Here is a 19088-nt window from a genome sequence, read left to right as displayed (position 1 = left end):
AAAATACCAGGATGCGAAAATTATGTCTCAATTCCTCCTGTTGAAAGTTATAAACAAAAAGCTGGGAAGACAAAGTCAAACATACCCATGACTAGAATCGCCTTGCCACTCGAAGGAGGAGATGCAGCAACAAGTTTTAAAGGACAAGGAGCTAATTTCCCATTAGCTGAAGTTGATCTGGATGGCTGGTTTCATGTGCCTGGCATATTCCTGGTTGCCATTTCTAGGGTTAGAAGTCCCGCCCATCTTCATATACGTACTTTTCCAAATTACATGGACCTTAAAGTACAAAGGCTTAAGGAAAATGTTCTTGATGCACAAGCATTTGAAGAAGCCGTAAAAGTTAAGTCTGAACGCATGTACCGACATAAAAACTGTGGCGACCCATTTTGGACTACTCATTATAATGATTTGGCAGACAGTATCATAGATCAAGCTTTTGCAAAAAGGCTAAGTATCAAAAAGGACAAAGAGGAACTGATTCGCATCGTGCAACTTATGTTTATAGACACCGATACAAATGTTATTATGAGAGTGCTTGAAAAGTTGATCGAAACCCAGGAATATCTGGTAGCTGAAGCAGCACCACACATAAGTCAAGAGGATTATGAAACCTTGACTAATTACCAAAAGAAGAAATCTGTTAAACCAAAGGTTTTAAAAAGACAATTTGACGATAAGTTATCTCTCGGAGGCCCATCATGTGACATTAAGAAAAGGAAATTACCAACCCCAAAACAAAAATTGTCACCTCTTGATCCCATACCTAATGAAAATTTGCTGTCCCTAAAAACTCGACCTGATATTTCCAGACAAACATTTAAAGGTTTGCAAAACAGTGGAAATAATGTGTGCTTTTTGAATGCCCCAATTATAGCTCTTTGCCATACCAGAAGTTTTGATGCCTTCTTAAGGGAGTGTCAATACTTGCACCAGCAATGCTCTGGTTACCACCTTCAAAATGAGATTTGTCCTCTTTGTGCACTGAATGAGGTTGTAAATCGTGCCTATCGGCATCACAATTTACCCCTAAGGGATCTCCCTAAAATGCCAATTATAAAACAAACAGAGTCCCTGCTCCCTGGTTGGCGCCTAGGAATAGAACACGATGCGGATGAGTTCCTTGTTAAACTTTTTGACCGTCTTGATCAAACATACGATTGCCAAATCCACAAGGGAACTGTCAAAACTACAAAAACGTGTCAAAGTTGCAGTTTCTCAAAAATCAGAGAACAATTCCGATCCCAAAGAATCTTAATCAATCTTGTAGATCTAGAAGAAGCACAAATACGTATACAAGAGGGCATCAACAAATGGCTTATGGAACAGAAATTGCTTAATTGTGAACATTGTGGTGAAAAGTTACATGATGTCAAACGTGAATTGGTCAGACCGCCCAGTCTCCTGATAATAAATATTCATCGTAGTGCACAAAAGAGAATCTCTCTTGATAATAACATTTTTATTAACAACGAGACCTATGAGTTCAAAGCGTCTGTCAATCATCACCACCAACACTACACAACTGTTGGGTGTGTTGATAATAATCACTATATTTTTTACAGTGACGAGCGTGTTCAATTGTGCCTCGGAAATTTAGAGGAAACAGAACAACAAAATTTTTCCATAAATACAGTGAGAACACCACTTGAAGAATGTGCCATTGTTTTAATCTATGAACGACAATTGCATTTATAACTTAAAATTACATCTGGGAAATAAAAGCCATGTCTCTAATGGAACAAATTATATTCAGAAAACATGGTTACATGCATGTATGTAGGCACCTAACATACAACTGCTAGGCACATATAATCAATTTTGTTTACATAAATCTGATATTACAGACAAAATCATGTTCACCATCATATCAGAGATTTACATATTAAATGCAAAGAGAGCCTGCGACGCAATGGATGAATCATCTTTGTCAAATCTATTAAACAAATAAACAAAAAACAAAATATCTACAAACATGTCAAATAAATATAATCCCAATAAATAGGTTGTCGGAATAAACATAGGAAATTTGTATCAAAACATAAATAGACTACCTATAACCTGTATCTTGTCGGCCCACTCTGACCCATCAACAATAGCCACGAGAGGTGTCGCCGAGCAGGGCATAGATGACAGGTCCCTCGGCATGCGTCATCGGCTTCTTGTCTATTCGCCCTGCTCTGGCTGCATCTGTTGAAAGGCACATAAAACCGACAATTTTTACATAAATCTGAAATTACCATCGTCAAATCTATTTAACAAATAAACAAAATATCTACAAACATGTCAAGCATAAAAAATATAATCCCAATAAATAGGTTGTCGAAATAAACATAGAAAATTTGTTTCAAAACATAAATAGACTACTAATAACCTGTATCTTGTCGGCCCACTCCGACCCATCAACAATAGCCACGAGAGGTGTCGCCGAGCAGGGCATAAATAACAGGTCCCGCGGCATGCGTCATCGGCTTATTTGTCTATTCGCCCTGCTCTGGCTGCATCTGTTGAAAGGCACATAAAATCGACAATTTTTACATAAATCTGAAATAACCATCGTCAAATCTATTTAACAAATAAACAAAAAACAAAATATCTACAAACATGTCAAGCATAAAAAATATAATCCCAATAAATAGGTTGTCGAAATAAACATAGGAAATTTGTATCAAAACATAAATAGACTACTAATAACCTGTATCTTGTCGGCCCACTCCGACCCATCAACAATAGCCACGAGAGGTGTCGCCGAGCAGGGCATAAATAACAGGTCCCGCGGCATGCGGCATCGGCTTATTTGTCTATTCTCCCTGCTCTGGCTGCATCTGTTGAAAGGCACATAAAATCGACATTTTTTACATAAATCTGACATTACCATCGTCAAATCTATTTAACAAATAAACAAAAAACAAAATATCTACAAACATGTCAAGCAATAAAAATCCCAATAAATAGGTTGTCGGAATAAACATAGGAAATTTGTATCAAAATATAAATAGACTACTTATAACCTGTATCTTGTCGGCCCACTCCGACCCATGAACTCAATCTTGCTTTACTCTCAATATATGCTGGAAAATGCTGGATAACGGAAAAGCATCTTCATGGGATTGAAGGGTGATGAGTTACATGAAAGTTTATGTTGTGTGTTTTGTAAATATATACATGTTTCATTGGGTTTTTGTGCATGTAAATACTGTAAAATTAATGTTGTTTGTTATGTAAATATACATGATGTTTGATTAGGTTTGTGTTAGCATTGGATATTAATTATTAATATATTATTACATGTAAAATTGTAAATACTGTTAGATTAATGTTGTTGTGTTTTGTAAATATAATGTTCTCTAGTAATTAGTTTTTATGCTCTACGAAATAAAATTTCGGCGGAGCATATAGTTGCCAGTTTGTCCCTCCTTCTGTCACACTTTTGTTACAGTTTCTCATAGCACCTTCAAAACTTAATCTCTTTCTTATATTTCAAATATTTCTATGAAAGTTAATAACAAATAATTGTTTTCATCATCAGTATATGTTAATCGAGCGAAACACGAATACATTTATTATTTTTTTCTTATTAATACTTGTAAAACAAATATTTATTATGTACAACTTCTTTATTAAATTCATGTATGTATGAATATAACAATGTATTATGTTCAGAGCAAATAAACCTGTTATAATCAATTACGCATTCCAGGTGTAAATTCTTACAGTGACAACGCTTAATTACTTCCCTTATTTTTCTATCATTAGTCATCTCCCTTAGATATTATAGAGAGTGTAAAGTCTGGCTCGCCTATTTAAAAGTAATACTTTTGGTAAACTGAACTTGCATTCTACGCCGATAAATAAAATAATAGTGCGAGGGGTTTTATACATTAAGTAAAACGTTTGAATGTCGTTATTAATAGCTTTGAAATAACGAAATATCCGTAACAGTGTTCATCATTCATATCATAAATAATGAAAATAATATTTCAAAATATTGTAAAAATCTCTCAGTGTCAGATGTGATGGAATAAAAGTTTGAAACCTGGGATACTGATTAGTTTGCAATCTTACCCCCCAATTGCAATTGATATATAACGACTGTTGATATTACTTTCATAATAATGTCACTGTAAATTATTTTTTCTGGACATGAAACTTTTCTGGCTATGACATTTTCAAAGATTCATAGCCACATTGGCTATGAAGACAAAAAACTTAGTTTTGCAGACTGATATTGGGACGAAACACACCAGACGTTCGGGTCCATAATTTTCAAAATCCTCAAATATGAAATGGTTAATACGCAAATTTACTTAAGGTTTTCCAAAATTTAGCAATTATAAATGTTTAATCATGAATTTGGTAAGTGTCTGGGGTGTCTTGGAGAGTACTTTTTTGTCAATAAGATAATAGAGCCAATGTTTGCACTACTGGTTTTATTTTCTTTAAGTATACACTGATGAAATTGAACAATTATCATAACTTATGGTTATAATAATTAAATATTGTGTAGGTTGTTTAGAAAAAAAGAGATATACAGTCTAATAATCATATTAAGTCACAAGACATGTATTTCTTAAAAAAGAATGACATGTGTATTCGATGTAAAAATATTTTACAGAAAAAATCGACTTCAGCTCAATGTCAGCCGAGTTGTTAAAGTGCATTTTGACGGTATTGCCCTTGACTTTTGCCCATTTTGTAACAATGTCCTATTTTGAGAGGCCATTCTGAATTGAGTTCATTTCAAAGGGAAAAGTTATGCCTTAATTAATGAATATTACGAAACTAAACATTGTTACACTGTCGCTAATTTTTATGACACTTGATTGTTTATGGCTTTAAAAAGCTAGTGGCCTGGCCGGAATAACAACATCTGTTATTAAGTGGCCTAGGCTAAAATATCAACAATCTCTGCAATAAGTACTGTATAGTTGCAATCATCAAGTGCACAGAAAAAAATCTCAAATTCATTTGAACTCCACACTCATTCCATCACGCGAAACCCTTAAGGTGTCGCAATACTGGTATTGAATAGTTCCTACTATTTTAATTTATTTATAATGTTTAAAACTATTACATTTTTTTTATAGAGTATAGAACAATAATACGTCTCTTGGTATTGCATATGCACATTTAATTTCTAGTTTTGCAAACTAAGTAAACACATCCGCCGACCCTTGTCTACTAAATACTTCGAGTGTTGTGTCGGTGTAGACCACCGAACTTGTATATCAAGACAAACCGGTCAAGTCCTATATCCTTGTTCAATAAAAATCTAACCGCCTGCGAAAGACATGTGGCCGTACAGCACTTCCGTTGTTAACTATTTAAGGCCTTCGTTGTTTTAATTCGGTTTTCACTAACAGCAATAAAATGTTGATTTTTCAAATAACAAAATGACAAAATGGAACATTTCAAACTTTGGATGAATATTAAAAAAAAAAAAATTATAATTTTGATATGAATGCTTCACACAAAACTGTACATTTTGGGGAACACATAAATGCAGGTAGGTTTTAATCAAACACGATCGAGGACACGTTCTAGCGTCAATTGAAATAGTGGGACTTGAAAAAGCAAAACATGCATACTCCTGTAATAGCCTAAGTGCGAATGTCCGTTACTGGCTGTAAATGAAGGAAATGATTTATAAATTGATCACACTGATGTTCAGTTAAACCACTGCTTGTCTGTCCGTGCCTGTTAGTCCACAAAGATGAGCAAGGCTGTGGTTTTCCTCTTCGTCATAGGTCTTATGATCTCCGTAGTGACAGGTAAGACTTGTGTTACAATTCATTCACTTAATTAGTGCTAAAACCGCTACTGCTTCTACTACTGCTATTGTTGCTACTACTGCTGTTACTGATTATTCTCTAGCTTCTATTAGTGCTACTTTTAAGACTCAATTTTCTTTTTTTGTTATATAAGTTTATATAAGTCGAATATTGATAGAACGATTGCGTGGCGACATTTGTTAAAATCCGCTTTGACAACTGCTGGGCATCATATAAGCAACGTCATACGAAAATGGGGTTTATGTCATATATGACCAGTGTGCGTTGTTTGGTTAGGAGCAAACCTGTCCGGTATAACGAGCAAGTCTCCGTGGTCTCATGAACGGACCACGGCAAGCGAAGCTCCTGGCCAGCCTGTCTATTCGGACACTATGAGTCGCGTTCTGAGAAAACTGGGCATAATGCATGTGCGTAAAGTGTCGTCCCAGATTATCCTGTGCAGTCCGCACAGGCTATGTGTAGTCCGCACAGGCTAATAAGGGACGACACTTTCCGCCTAAATTGGAATTATGCTAAGAAGAGACTTCATTTAAAGAAAAATTGTCATAAAAGCGGAAACTGTCGTCCCTGTTAGCCTGTGCGGATTGCACAGGATAATCTGACACGACACTTTACGCACATGCATTATGCCCAGTTTTCTCAGAACACGACTCGTATTGTCAGGAGCTTCGCTTGCGGCATATGTCATACGCGAGTCATATGATAATAGTTCTAGGCTTGCAAGAAATTAAACGAGTATCAATACAACAAAATGTTTATGCAGGTAATTTGTGCTCGTGTACATAAGTGAAAACAACTCTATGAAAAAATTACAATGTAAACAGTTTAATATCGACAAATGTTCATCTTTAAGGTGATACTGCCTCTTTTCATCCTCACCAGCAATTCCCCTCCCCCACCCCGGCATTTTTAATACTGGCTAAAACCCGGCGTTGTTGATGTATTTTTAGCCTGGTGGTCGACGGTCGACGGACTCACCTCTTCGGTTTCCAGACGACTGTAACAGCGAAGCCTTGCGGACCTTTGCGACCAACTGCGGGCTCTCGGAGCACTCCATAGTACGCAGTTAATATTTACGATGGACACATTTGTTTTGTTGTTGTTGAACGACCGATTTAACAACTTTTTTGATTATTGTTGCTATCGATTTGTACGGGCAAGTAGGAAATCTGAAGTCTAGATATTAAACGCTTTACGGTTTGGTTGAGTATAAGCTTAAAATATAGACAAATGAGACATATTCAATGTTACATATGGGTCGTGCTCTGTAAAAAGGAGGTTTAATGCATGTGCGTAAAGTTTCTTCCCATATTAGCTTGTGCAGTCCACACAGGCTTATCAGTGACGATACTTTCCGCTTTTATGATATTTTTATTATAAAGAAATACTCTTCTTAGAGAAAATTCAGTTTCGGCGGAAAGTTTCGTCCCTGATTAGCCTGTGTGGACTGCACAGGATAATATGGGATGACACGTTTTGCACATGCATTAAACCCTTTTTTCACAAAGCACTGTAATTATGTTTATTTGTACAATTAGGGGAACCACTACATCCTGAGGGATCCAAAGAGCATTGACATCAACAGCATCGTCATAGTGATACCAGATGACTTGCGAGATTTCGGCACGTGAGAGAAGATCGTTCGAGATCTCAATGAGAGATGCAATAAGGATTACTTAGACTACTAACGCTATGTGAACATCAACCTTGGCTTTTCACGTTTCTTCGTCGTTATACTCTTCGATCAGCTTTTTATTAAGAACTGTATTTCAGTGGTATAAATTATTACATTCGTACAATTGTTTATCAAAGACGATACAATACTTTAATGTGTTCTAAAGACAAACTATTTTAACAAGCAATCTGGTCTTAAGGTTCATGGGGGGGATAAAATTCATTAAAACTTCGCTTTGGTTTTTCTTCATTGAATGTGGTACAATATGGTCAAACTATATATCATTTTAAAGCTAAAGACGGATAGAATAACATAAACACATCTTTGACATTCAATATTTGTGTGCTTTATTCATATTATGGTTTAAAACCAATAAATTTTTACACTAATTTACAAAATCTCAATCTAAAGTTAGGAAGGATATGCACTACCTTATGTTGAATAAATACAAAGCTTTATACATATACAAGGTCAATTTAGCAACATTTCACAGAAAATTATTGTCATAAAACAACAAATGAGTTTTTATTCAACTGCCTTTTTGGGATAAATATCCGAAACAAAGTTCTAAAAATAACTAAAACGTAACTACTTTTTAAAAATCCAGGTATGGTGGATAATAAAGAGTCACAATTCTATTTCAAAGGCTTAACAATTTTGTTATTTACCTCTCAACCAAATTGCAAATTTTAAACCATCTCGAATTGAAATAGATTGCATCCGACATATAAAATTGTAAAGGAACATATATGGCAAAAAGATTGATTTTATATTTCGATTCCTCACCCATTTTGAAAGCGTGGCCATCGCTGTGATCCGTAGAAAAATGTGCAAAACAAATCGGTCGAAACCACGTGCAGTGGTGAGAAAACCGGGTATGTGTATACACATACCTGAGAAAACACATGTACTTATTTTGACAGTTGGGTGGCAACTAGTAAAACGACTATTAACATTAATCAGCAAGAGATCGGACTAAATAACAGAAATGACCACGTAGAGATATCATCACTTACCCTATTTCAAATATTTTCCAGCTGAAAATTGTCCCCCACACGTCTTTTTTTGTTTATTTGTATTATTTTCCTGGAGCCGAAGTGCATCTCACAGAATATCCATCCAACTTCCGTTGTTTTCAGTTTCGTTATTAAAAACTCCGTTTAATAGAATTATTTTTACTTTTAGATTGTTAAAGCGATGTTTTATTATATACTATCAATAGAATAGTATACCGTGATGAATTGAATGAAGTTACTATCGATCTTTCTGTCAGTCTTTAAGCGTACTATTTTATGCGCAATAATATATGTACAGTGATTCGACAACGATTGTAAACATTGGTGAAATGCTTCTAACATACTTATTCTTTTGAGTGTTTATGAGGTCTGATCGTGCAGTTTGCAAACATCAACGGAAAGATTACAATCCAATGCATTTGTCATCGTCAACCGTTTGGAATGTCAATTAGGCGATGAGTGAATTTTTAGCATGTTTCTTTTCATTTTATAAATTTAACAATGGCTGCCCCCATGGTGATGAAATGACATGTGTTCGAGTTTTGATATTTCTAGATATGTTAACTTTTTTTACTATTTAAGCGTAACTTGCCCTCGTCAATGTCGATATTGTTTACTTGTTATATAATTTTCCGCCGAAATACGTGGAATAGACATGATTCAGATTTTTGAAAATAATGTATATTTTAGTGTTAAAATCGCTTTGTATTTTGATTGATTTTGTGGATGTTATGATACCTTGATGTACAAAATTGGTAGCAGTTTGAAGGAAAAACATGTTTTAAAGCATTTATGTATACATTTTCAATGTGACACTCATCCTTTAGTCAAATTTGAGTTCAATGCTAGGGGTCCCACATTTTTCAAAATGAAGCCTCTACATGAACCTTAATGCATGTAGTGAAAGTGTCATCCTTGTTCTGCGTGTGTAATTACTGGCTAATCATGGACGACTCTTTCCGCATTTAGGGAATTGTTCGTGCTCAAGAAGTATTTTCTAAACGAAAGTCCAATAATGGCGCAAAGTGGTGTCCCTGATTAGCCTGTTTCGATTGCTCAGATTATTTATTACGACGCTTTACGCACATGCGTTAAGCCCAGTTTTTCAAGAATGCTATTAATTTAAACAAAACGAATCGATTGGTTTCAGACTGAGACCAGGAGCTGTAAACTTTTATTTGCCGTAAATATATGTACATTCCTAAATTTTGTTTTGTGTATTTAAGGCCGCTTCTGCTAATAAATAGTATCGTCTCGCACTTTTTGTATTTGTTAAATGAACATCCTTTGTCTGTGGAAAGTGTTGCAAAATACACTCACCTTTGATAAAAAGGCATTTTATACTTGGTATACGATGTACTGGGGTCTACATTGCAGATATAATAACAGAAAGAAAATTACACAGTGTTTTGATCATAATAAGTTTAAATATGTGGATCATGGGTTTCTCATAAAACCAAGGCTTATTAATTTATGGTTCTTGCTTATAGTATTCTAACAGATACATTTGGATATGTACGTACTAGATTAAGCGTATATTTAAATGGGAAAACCTGAAATCAAAGACAGGGGATATATTAAAATTGGACCATTCTCTGTGAAAAGGAAGTTTAATGCAGTTTAATGCAGGTGCGTAATGTGTCGTCCCAGATGAATCAGTGCAGTCCACACATATTTTTCAGGGACAACGTTTTCCCTCTAAACTAGATTTTTGCTAAGAAGAGACTTTCTTGAAAGGAAAAATATCATAAAAGCGGAAAGTGTTGTCCCTGATTAGCCTGCGCGGACTGCACGGGCTAATCTGGGACGACACTTTATGCACATGTATTAAATCCCCTTTTCTTAAAGAGCAGCTCAATTTTAAAATGGCAAATTGAATTTTGCATGCGTAATAATATTTATTTGCAATAAGCTCTTATGGATTAGCAAATATCTCCTGTTTGTTGAACTAATACACGGCTCAAGTAATATTCTAAATTTAGAAATACATATACTAGACATCCCTATTTTTTTTAAATTAAATTTGTCCAGTTTAGAAGAATGGGAGAGTCCACTAGGCATAAATTGGTTAAAATTGCAGAATGAGAAAAACGTTATCCACACCTGGGCTCGAACCACTGAGCCTTGGAGCGAATTCAGCCAATCGTTATTACGGGATAATGCACGTAATTTAAACTTTATATAGGTAATCCTTGTTATGTCACACGATTACACTATAATAAGGATAACAACAATATGATAACGATAACAACAGAACTTTCCTTATTATTAAATCGTTTCGCCTTTGTAGCGCTTTAGAATTTTCAGGTTTTTAAATCGTCTAAAAGATGCATACAATTGATATTTTAGAGCATAACATATGTCCATTATTACTGTTTCCTTATAAAAAAAACATAGCTTCAACAAAAATTTGCAATTATGAAACAATATTTTTTATCAATTTTGTAAATTTATCAAAACGTGAACAGGTCCCATTAAATACAATCAATGTTTGAATGAGATAATCTTACTATATCCACATTCCCAACGACACCTGTTAAAATATCCACAAAATATAACTGTGAACTTTGCTTTAAATGTATCATTATTTTTAATATGACATATTAATTTTATATTAAAGACAAGATATTCAAAATTTCCTTTCGGCATCTTTTAAATGATTTACACAACATTTTACATACATGTAGTTAAGTAATTTTAGCATGAAACATGATTTCGAGCATTTAGTACGTTGTCTTGTATAAATTGCTTTTAACACATTTATGCCAAGCGTCTAGAAAAAAGGCCTTGGTAAAAAGCATCGACCCAGATGAGACGCCGCATGATGCGGCGTCTCATCTGGGTCTTCGCTTTTGCTTAAAGGCATTTCTGTATGAAATATTCTAAATATAGAAATAAATATTCTAGACATCCCTAATTTTGGAAATAAATTGATCCAATTTAGAAGGATGGGCGAGTCAACTTGGTATAATAGGGAAGAAAAACAATAGTTCAAGTAAAGGGAGAATAGTACGAAAATATTATACATGTAGTTACAGCCTCACTTGGTGTACACATAGTTAATTGGTATAAACAATAAAATTGATGGTGATAACTGCATGAACTTGCTCTACGAACACCATGTTAAAATCGATACCTAGTTTTTAAGTATATGTTTCTTTGTCATCGACTGCAAATATGAGCTCGTACGAAGGTCTGCTAAATGAAAAATACCAGACAACTTTTTGGGGGTTTCTCATTTTTGTTTCCCTATTGACAGCGTAGTTGTTAAGAACAGAAAAATGTTTTGTTCAATATGGATGACAAATCACGCTCAACGTTGAATTTTCGAATACTAATAGACCATACCTGTGTACTTATGTCCATAGATACATGAAATATATATATAATAAGTTTGTTTACACATTTTATATAAATTAATCAATATTTGACAAAATCGTATAATCCCGCTTTAAAATAAAATAGGTAAATATATATTAATATCTGAACGATTGCGTTGAGCGGAATTTTCAACGCAAATTACTTGACATTTTGATTTTTTTTATGACCAGTGTGTCCTCCGTTCCCGAGCGATTGCCCTGACATTCGGAGCTGCATTGACGTGGACGCAAACCTTTGTTCTGTCTGCCTATGTGCAGGTAGAATAACATTAAGTGGACTAAAGCACATGCTTAATAATTGTTTTGAGAGCAATTCTTTTGAACATCCCTTACGCCATAGACATATTGTTTCTAGAATACACCCTTACGCCATAGACATATTGTTTCTAGAATACACCCTTACGCCATAGACATATTGTTTCTAGAATACACCCTTACGCCAGAGACATATTGTTTCTAGAATACACCCTTACGCCATAGACATATTGTTTCTAGAATACACCCTTACGCCATAGACATATTGTTTCTAGAATACACCCTTACGCCATAGACATATTGTTTCTAGAATACACCCTTACGCCATAGACATATTGTTTCTAGAATACACCCTTACGCCATAGACATATTGTTTCTAGAATACACCCTTACGCCATAGACATATTGTTTCTAGAATACACCCTTACGCCATAGACATATTGTTTCTAGAATACAGTACGATGCATACTATATCACAATAAGCATAACGCAAATTGACCAAAGCTTGATTAACCGCCTGTCAACAGTCAATGCAACACGTTATGGGTTAAATACACTTTAGGATCACATATTTGACGTTATGTTTTAAAGTTATCGCAACTACTGGATAAAAACATATATCGGTTTTTAAAACACAAACATATCACCAGAAGATTACCAGAAAGTACGTCATTCAAGATACTCGACAACATATGTTTTCATTTCATGCCAATTTAATTGATCAAGTCATACTTGTTAAAAGCAAGTTTAAAAAATAAACATGTATACACCTTGTCATTGAATTTCATAAAACAAATTCTTATGTTTGTTTTATTGAACCTCAGATTCAATGTATGTGATGTATTAAAATGTTGTTTTTTTCTTCAAAATGCGTTAAAATTAAATTATTCTTCAAAAACGCACGTATCGCCAAATCAACTGTACCCAAATAGCGATTATAAATGCCCAACAACAATAAAAATATACTTTTAGGCATGACATGTTTTACGTTAATACTAAAGACAACGAAATTTTATCTATGTTTTTTGGTATTGCTAGCGATTGCTTATATGAAAATTATATTCATTGATTGAGAAAAACGTTCACAGAGTGATCCGAAACGAACAAAGAAACCAACATGCATTCAAGTTGTAAACATTGTCTGAAGTATTTATAGAGAATACTAGGTTAGCGTTGAATACAGAGAAGTTTATGTTGCGAGGCTTAGAACGCCGGAAGCGCGAGCCTTGGCGAGCGCTTTCGGTGTTCGAGCCGAGCAACATAAACTTCTCTGTATTCAACGCTAATCCTAGTATTCTATTTATCCCATTTGATTTTTTCAACGTGACATTTAACATAAATAGATCTAATAACCTTAACAATAATTTTAATTCAGTCATAAAAGCGCTTAAAATCTAACAAATTTAACCATGCGTAGTGATATCTACATGTATTTGTTCTGGTACGCAAAATAGTCTTTAAAAAATTCACACATAAACTGTAAAACAAGTAAAAATATCACCATATGCCTACATTCAATTTTACGCAGTATGCGAATTTTAACACATAACGACCGCGAAAAGATGATTTTACTTTACTATAATTCATTTTATTTTCGAAAGAAAATGATCAAAATCCAATATGGCGGCGATTGCTACTGACAAAATGCTGTCGATGTCAACATACATGTACACCATCGACGACCTAGTTCTGGCTACCATAACTTTAAATGTCGCTTTTTATGATTTTTGACTGGGTCGACTTTGTACAGGTCTGTCAATACTAAATAAACTGTACGCTGAAGTTTCTTTAGCTATCGACGACCTTGACAATTTTGACGAGTAAACAGACAACAGCGACTGACACTTCATTTGACAAAATATACAGGGCAATACGTTTTCCGACTTCGGACGACGAATTTAAGGACGCGCAGAACGTGTTTTTATATAATGTTAAGGGTATGCCGTGTGTGATCCGATGCATCAATGGCGCCCATGTTAAAATCATTTCCCCGAGAACAGGGAACGACAAAAGTACAAACAGAAATCAAAACACGTAAGAACTAGTATCTTACCTTTAATTATCCTTTAAAATCCATCTAATAATCCATTTAACTAAAAAATTGACGATTTTGCATCTAGGGTCTTTAATAATTATTTTAGCATAGTTAAATAAAGACCCTTATGCCATTCTATCACTTTATTCAAATGAGTTTATGAACGCGATAAACTTTCTTCTTCGTCACACGCTACGTCATTTACTGTACATTACTGCTGTTCAAATGAACCGGAGCAGTTTATCTAATAATAGCCGTTGGTAAACTCGGTTGCATTTGCAGATTTCTGCATACAAACATAATTATGTTTAAACTTGCACAATGTTTTATTTATCTATGGTAAATGCCCTTATTGTACGAGAAAATAATTTAATATATAAATACACAAAGAATGGAAAACATTCCAGTACACAACAGATAAACGAGCAGAAAATACCCGTGTACAAAATGGGACGTTCCCAATTCCAGTGTGGTGCTATTTTTACCATCTTATACTTTACACAGCTCTATGCCTAACGTGAATTAAATAGGAAAGCAAACATAGCAGATTATTCATGAACTGTGCGATATGTGTATGGCTGGTTGTACATTCTTAATATTTAAGTTAAATGTCAAAAGTAGATCTATATGCTTTGGTTATAAACAATGCACATTACACGAAATAAGGAAAATGTGATCAATTGACAATTCAGATATGTCGACATAGATCTACAGTACATGTAGAAAACATGTGAAATAAGTCGCGTTTATAATAAATCATCAAAAAAATGGGGAAAATGACGCAATAAGTATGTCATTTTATGACGCCATCAATCAGCTGATTCATTATACGGATGGCGAAAAATTATGTCATATGAACTAGATTTAAAGGTTGAAGGTCGTATAATTTTGAAGCTTAAGTTTTGTCGACTTTGTTTCTTATAAAAAATCATTCAGTGGTAAGGTAAATATAAATAAAAAATATAACAAAACAAAAATCGTGTAATTTTATATTTTATTTCAACATTTCTTTTGGTGAATATGTCATATATATATTTTTCTGCAAACTATGCACATTTTCTTCTAAGGGATGACCTTAAAATTCGATCAATGAACCAATCGACCTAATTTTAGCGCATATCGCATGACGTCATTTAAAAAGTAGTCCGTGCACGCGACAGGTATATTCCACAGTGTTGAATACAAGCAAGTATATTCCACAACGTGTTATACCGTCAATGTCGCTGTGAAAATGGGATAAATTATGTTCTGTTTTGATATTAATAACCTATTGATGTTCGCGTTAGTGAAAAACATCAAGATTGAAAACATAAACCTAAAACATTACTATCTTTACTAATTATGCCATGAGTCTAGGTGGCAACATGACAACTCTATCCCCCGGCTGCAGGCCACTAGAGTGTCTGTTAGACTGTGGGGATTCTCCAACGTACATGAAGGACGAAACCGGATCTAATTAGATTGCAATATGCTAGTTGCCCAGAACAAAATATCAATGTACTTATAAAAACTCAACAATGTTGCAACTTATAAAGGGCATCAAATTTCAGCGTTGGTTGCAATGTTTGGTTCTGTAAAGTTAAGGTTAAACAAATCTTCACTGATTCGTACTTCATCGGCCGATTTCTAAACTTATGCGAAATATGTTGATTATCTATATGTAACCAACTTTTTCTGTAGAATTATTAGTGTATTTAAAAACTACAGGTACCTAGCGTAAACGCGAACGTAGCATTTGGTCGTTATTTATACATCTAAAAAGAGGTGGCACCCGTGATTTACAGCCGTGTGTGTATGTTCTGGATCCAAGTACTCATTCAGATCCAACGCATTCGATTTCATGTTCGGATAACTCTCCAGGAATATATTTTGAGACAAGTCATACAAAAACGACTTTAAAGCACGAAAGATTATTTACCATATACATTATAAGTGAATTGTGTTTGGTTGTCTTTTTAGACAATGTGAAGTAGTTAGTCTTTTGAATTTTCACAACGCGAATGATGCTGTTTTCTTGTGGTCGCGTACAATGTACATGGTGTATATACCATGACCCGTCAGCCGAATCAACAGGCATCAATCATCATTAGCAACACCACCGAAACAATCTAATATTTAATAATCAACATACTTATACATGTACCAGACCAAACATGGACATACAAACATCAACGTACAGTTGCGTAAACAAACACAATAATATTGGTGAGTTTAAAAGAACAATTTTTGTTATCGTGTGGAACGCTTTTGAAGGCACGTGTCAATAGTCTGTCAATTCGCAAACAACTTCGCAGCATACATTTAGGTATAAACCAACAAATTGACGTACAAAGCACACATTTTTAACAACGATAGCATAGTTTATGTTCAGAAATGAAATATTATATTTCTCTGCCTCACAATCAAATCCACGCTTTTACGAAACCGACTTGAATGTATCATACATACTATATTGTGTGTGCAGAAAGTGTCCTCCCAGATTAGCCTGTGTAGTCCGAAAAGTCTAATCATGGCCGAAGCTTTCCGCTTGAAAACGGTTTTCGTTAACACGAGACTTCATTTTAAAGAAAAGTTTCATCAAAGCTTGCCGTGTCTTCCATTACTAGCCTGAGAAAATTGCGCACATACATTAAACCCAGTTTTACAGATTAATGCTCGTGTGTTTTCTTTCCTTTAAATTACGCTTATTTTCAACTTCTTAGTAAAGATAAAATACAGATTCAGCACGTTAACTGATTATTTAGGATATGGTAAACACTAGTAGCAATACACTGAGTTGGCATCAGTGTATCAATTATATAGAAGTGTTGGATTTCCTTATATTCTGGTATACTTTAAATTCGAAGGAAATACCGTCTTCTTCGTGATAGGTATCGGAAGTGGCGTCGTTTCTGAAAAAGTTAAGAATGGAACGTTTCAGCGCGTGTGTAATCGTGTGTAATAATGAAGTGTCGTATAAGATGTGCATGAAGTGTCGTGTCAGATGTGCGTGAAGTGTCGTATCAGATGTGCATGAAGTGAATCAGATGTGCATGAAGTGTCGTATCAGATGTGCATGAAGTGTCGTATCAGATGTGCATGAAGTGTCGTATCAGATGTGCATGAAGTGTCGCATCAGATGTGCATGAAGTGTCTTGTCAAGTTTGCGTAGTCCGTACAGGCTAATGTGAAGTGTCGTGTCAGATGTGCATGAAGTTTCGTGTCAGATGTGCATGAAGTGTCGTGTCAGATGTGCATGAAGTGTCGTATCAGATGTGCGCAGTCCGTACAGGCTAATTAGGGACGTTACTTTATGTATACGTTGAATTTTCGCTACATAACAATAGGAAGGTGTAGTCAGAAATTAGCCTGGGAAAACACACCAAGCACTATACGCACATGCATTATGCTCATGTTTGTTCTGAAAGAGATATTTTGCCTCGAATATTAGGCTTTATAACTATCAGATTATCATATTTTTTTTTTGGTATTAGGTTTATTTCAGAAACAATAAGTTATACAATTATTATACCTGGTATATGCCTGCACCACCCATTATCCAGACGCTGTCTACTTTCCCCTTCCGGTTCAGATCTGCGATGTACTCGAGAGCCTCAGGTACACTTTCGGCCACCGTCAGAAGATTCGGGTGTGTCTTGATACTGCAAGCGGAAATGCACATGCGGAATTGCAATATGACAATACATTTGATAATTTGTTACTTTATCAGACACCTTTTTACAAAGAAAACGTGCAGTATTATTTAGCTGATACTATACTTTGTATTGGCTTTGGTTGTAAATAATGATGCTTTGAAGTCGGGTTTTATTTCCAAGTGTATTTTAGTGACTTTCTACCTTGTTAACATATTTTCATTTTTCGCATGCCATACACATGTGTTGCTAAGTGCACGGTTTACGGATGCTGACGACATTCAATAATGACAATTGAAATAGCATCGGCTGCAGAACATGAAGTAGACGCACCTTGGGTCACGTGACTGACTACAGACGATGTGATATACGCCCCCATAGCTCGCCTGAAAGTCCGTACATCCCGCCCAGCTCTTACGGCCATGTACATGTTTAATCATCAAACTGGAGTCTGGATTAAAATACACTCACTGTAAATGGATATAAAGAACATGAAGGGACTATGAACATAACGCATGTGTTTATTTGAATGACAAACATTAACGATAGTAATCTTGTGTAATCCAATAAACGTTCTTCACAATAACTAAAAATGTGTCTAGGGTTAACTTAAGCATGGAAAACGGGAAAACTTAGTCTGGAACACTTTAAATCAATCAATCAATTTAGCCGCTGTGCTATATGGGTCGTGTTCTTGGAAAATGGTGCTATTTACATGTGCGTATAGTGTTAGCCTGTAAAGTCCGCAAACTTCCCGCTGATATTCTACTTTCGGTTTAAAGTCTATTCCTAGCGAAAATCAGTTTAGGTGGAAAGTGTCTTTCCTCATTGCGGACTGCATGGTTAATGTGAGGCGACATTTAAACGAACATGCAATAATACCCGTTTTCACAGACCGAGTCTCATGTTTACAATATTACCTTTCTTGTGTGTGGATGTGGTCTTTAAATAATACTCAAAATCGGCCCTGTAAACAGACATAAACTTGCAAGCATAGTAGGTACAGAAACATGAGCTTTGTTTTGGGAAAACTGGTCTTAATGCGTGTGCGCAAAGTGTAATCCCAGATATGCCTGTATAAGTGTAGATTGTCATCCCTCTTTCTGAAAAAAGCTGGATATTCGGATAGAAGCGATATCCTTACGGGTAAATTACATATCCGCAAAAAGTGTCGTATCTAATTAGCCAATTCGGACTGTAGAGGCTAAAGTGGGATGACACTTTACGCACATGCATTTAGCCCAGCTTTCCCAAAGCGAGATTATATTTTTTCCTGTATTCAATAGTCAAACAACAACGTTGT

General features: G+C 35.1%; 3 protein-coding genes across 16 annotated transcripts in view; 2 read left to right on the top strand and 1 right to left on the bottom strand.

The window, feature by feature from the left end:
- Nucleotides 1–19088, top strand: part of LOC127867113 (uncharacterized) — a 707753-nt gene that overhangs the window by 153151 nt on the left and 535514 nt on the right. For 2 of the 8 annotated variants that reach the window (XM_052408144.1, XM_052408143.1), the window contains exon 3: nucleotides 7331–7438. The exons of 4 other annotated variants lie outside the window; for them this stretch is intronic. In XM_052408144.1, the coding sequence (XP_052264104.1) occupies nucleotides 7331–7423 (93 nt within the window). In that variant the 3' untranslated portion in view covers nucleotides 7424–7438. Of the gene's footprint in view, nucleotides 1–5644; nucleotides 5772–7330; nucleotides 7439–19088 lie in introns of those variants that run through there. 2 more of the 8 variants (XM_052408148.1, XM_052408136.1) reach the window with 1 other exon arrangement.
- Nucleotides 1–19088, top strand: part of LOC127867094 (uncharacterized) — a 514868-nt gene that overhangs the window by 174864 nt on the left and 320916 nt on the right. The window lies entirely within an intron of this gene.
- The window catches only part of LOC127867104 (dihydrofolate reductase-like), a 632040-nt gene continuing 629207 nt past the window's right edge, over nucleotides 16256–19088 (bottom strand). For 5 of the 7 annotated variants that reach the window (XM_052408122.1, XM_052408121.1, XM_052408120.1 and 2 more), the window contains exons 3-6: nucleotides 18706–18752; nucleotides 18119–18236; nucleotides 17665–17794; nucleotides 16256–17044 (exon numbers count right to left, since the gene is read on the bottom strand). In XM_052408122.1, coding sequence (XP_052264082.1) covers nucleotides 16988–17044; nucleotides 17665–17794; nucleotides 18119–18236; nucleotides 18706–18752 — 352 coding nt within the window. In that variant the 3' untranslated portion in view covers nucleotides 16256–16987. Of the gene's footprint in view, nucleotides 17045–17664; nucleotides 17795–18118; nucleotides 18256–18705; nucleotides 18753–19088 lie in introns of all 7 variants that reach the window. The other 2 variants (XR_008043283.1, XR_008043282.1) reach the window with 2 other exon arrangements.

The sequence above is a fragment of the Dreissena polymorpha genome, chromosome 2 (genome assembly GCF_020536995.1).
Source record: "Dreissena polymorpha isolate Duluth1 chromosome 2, UMN_Dpol_1.0, whole genome shotgun sequence".
Lineage (NCBI taxonomy): Eukaryota > Metazoa > Mollusca > Bivalvia > Myida > Dreissenidae > Dreissena > Dreissena polymorpha.
The sequence above is the reverse complement of the archived record's forward strand: the minus strand, read 5'-3'. Positions and strand labels throughout refer to the sequence as shown.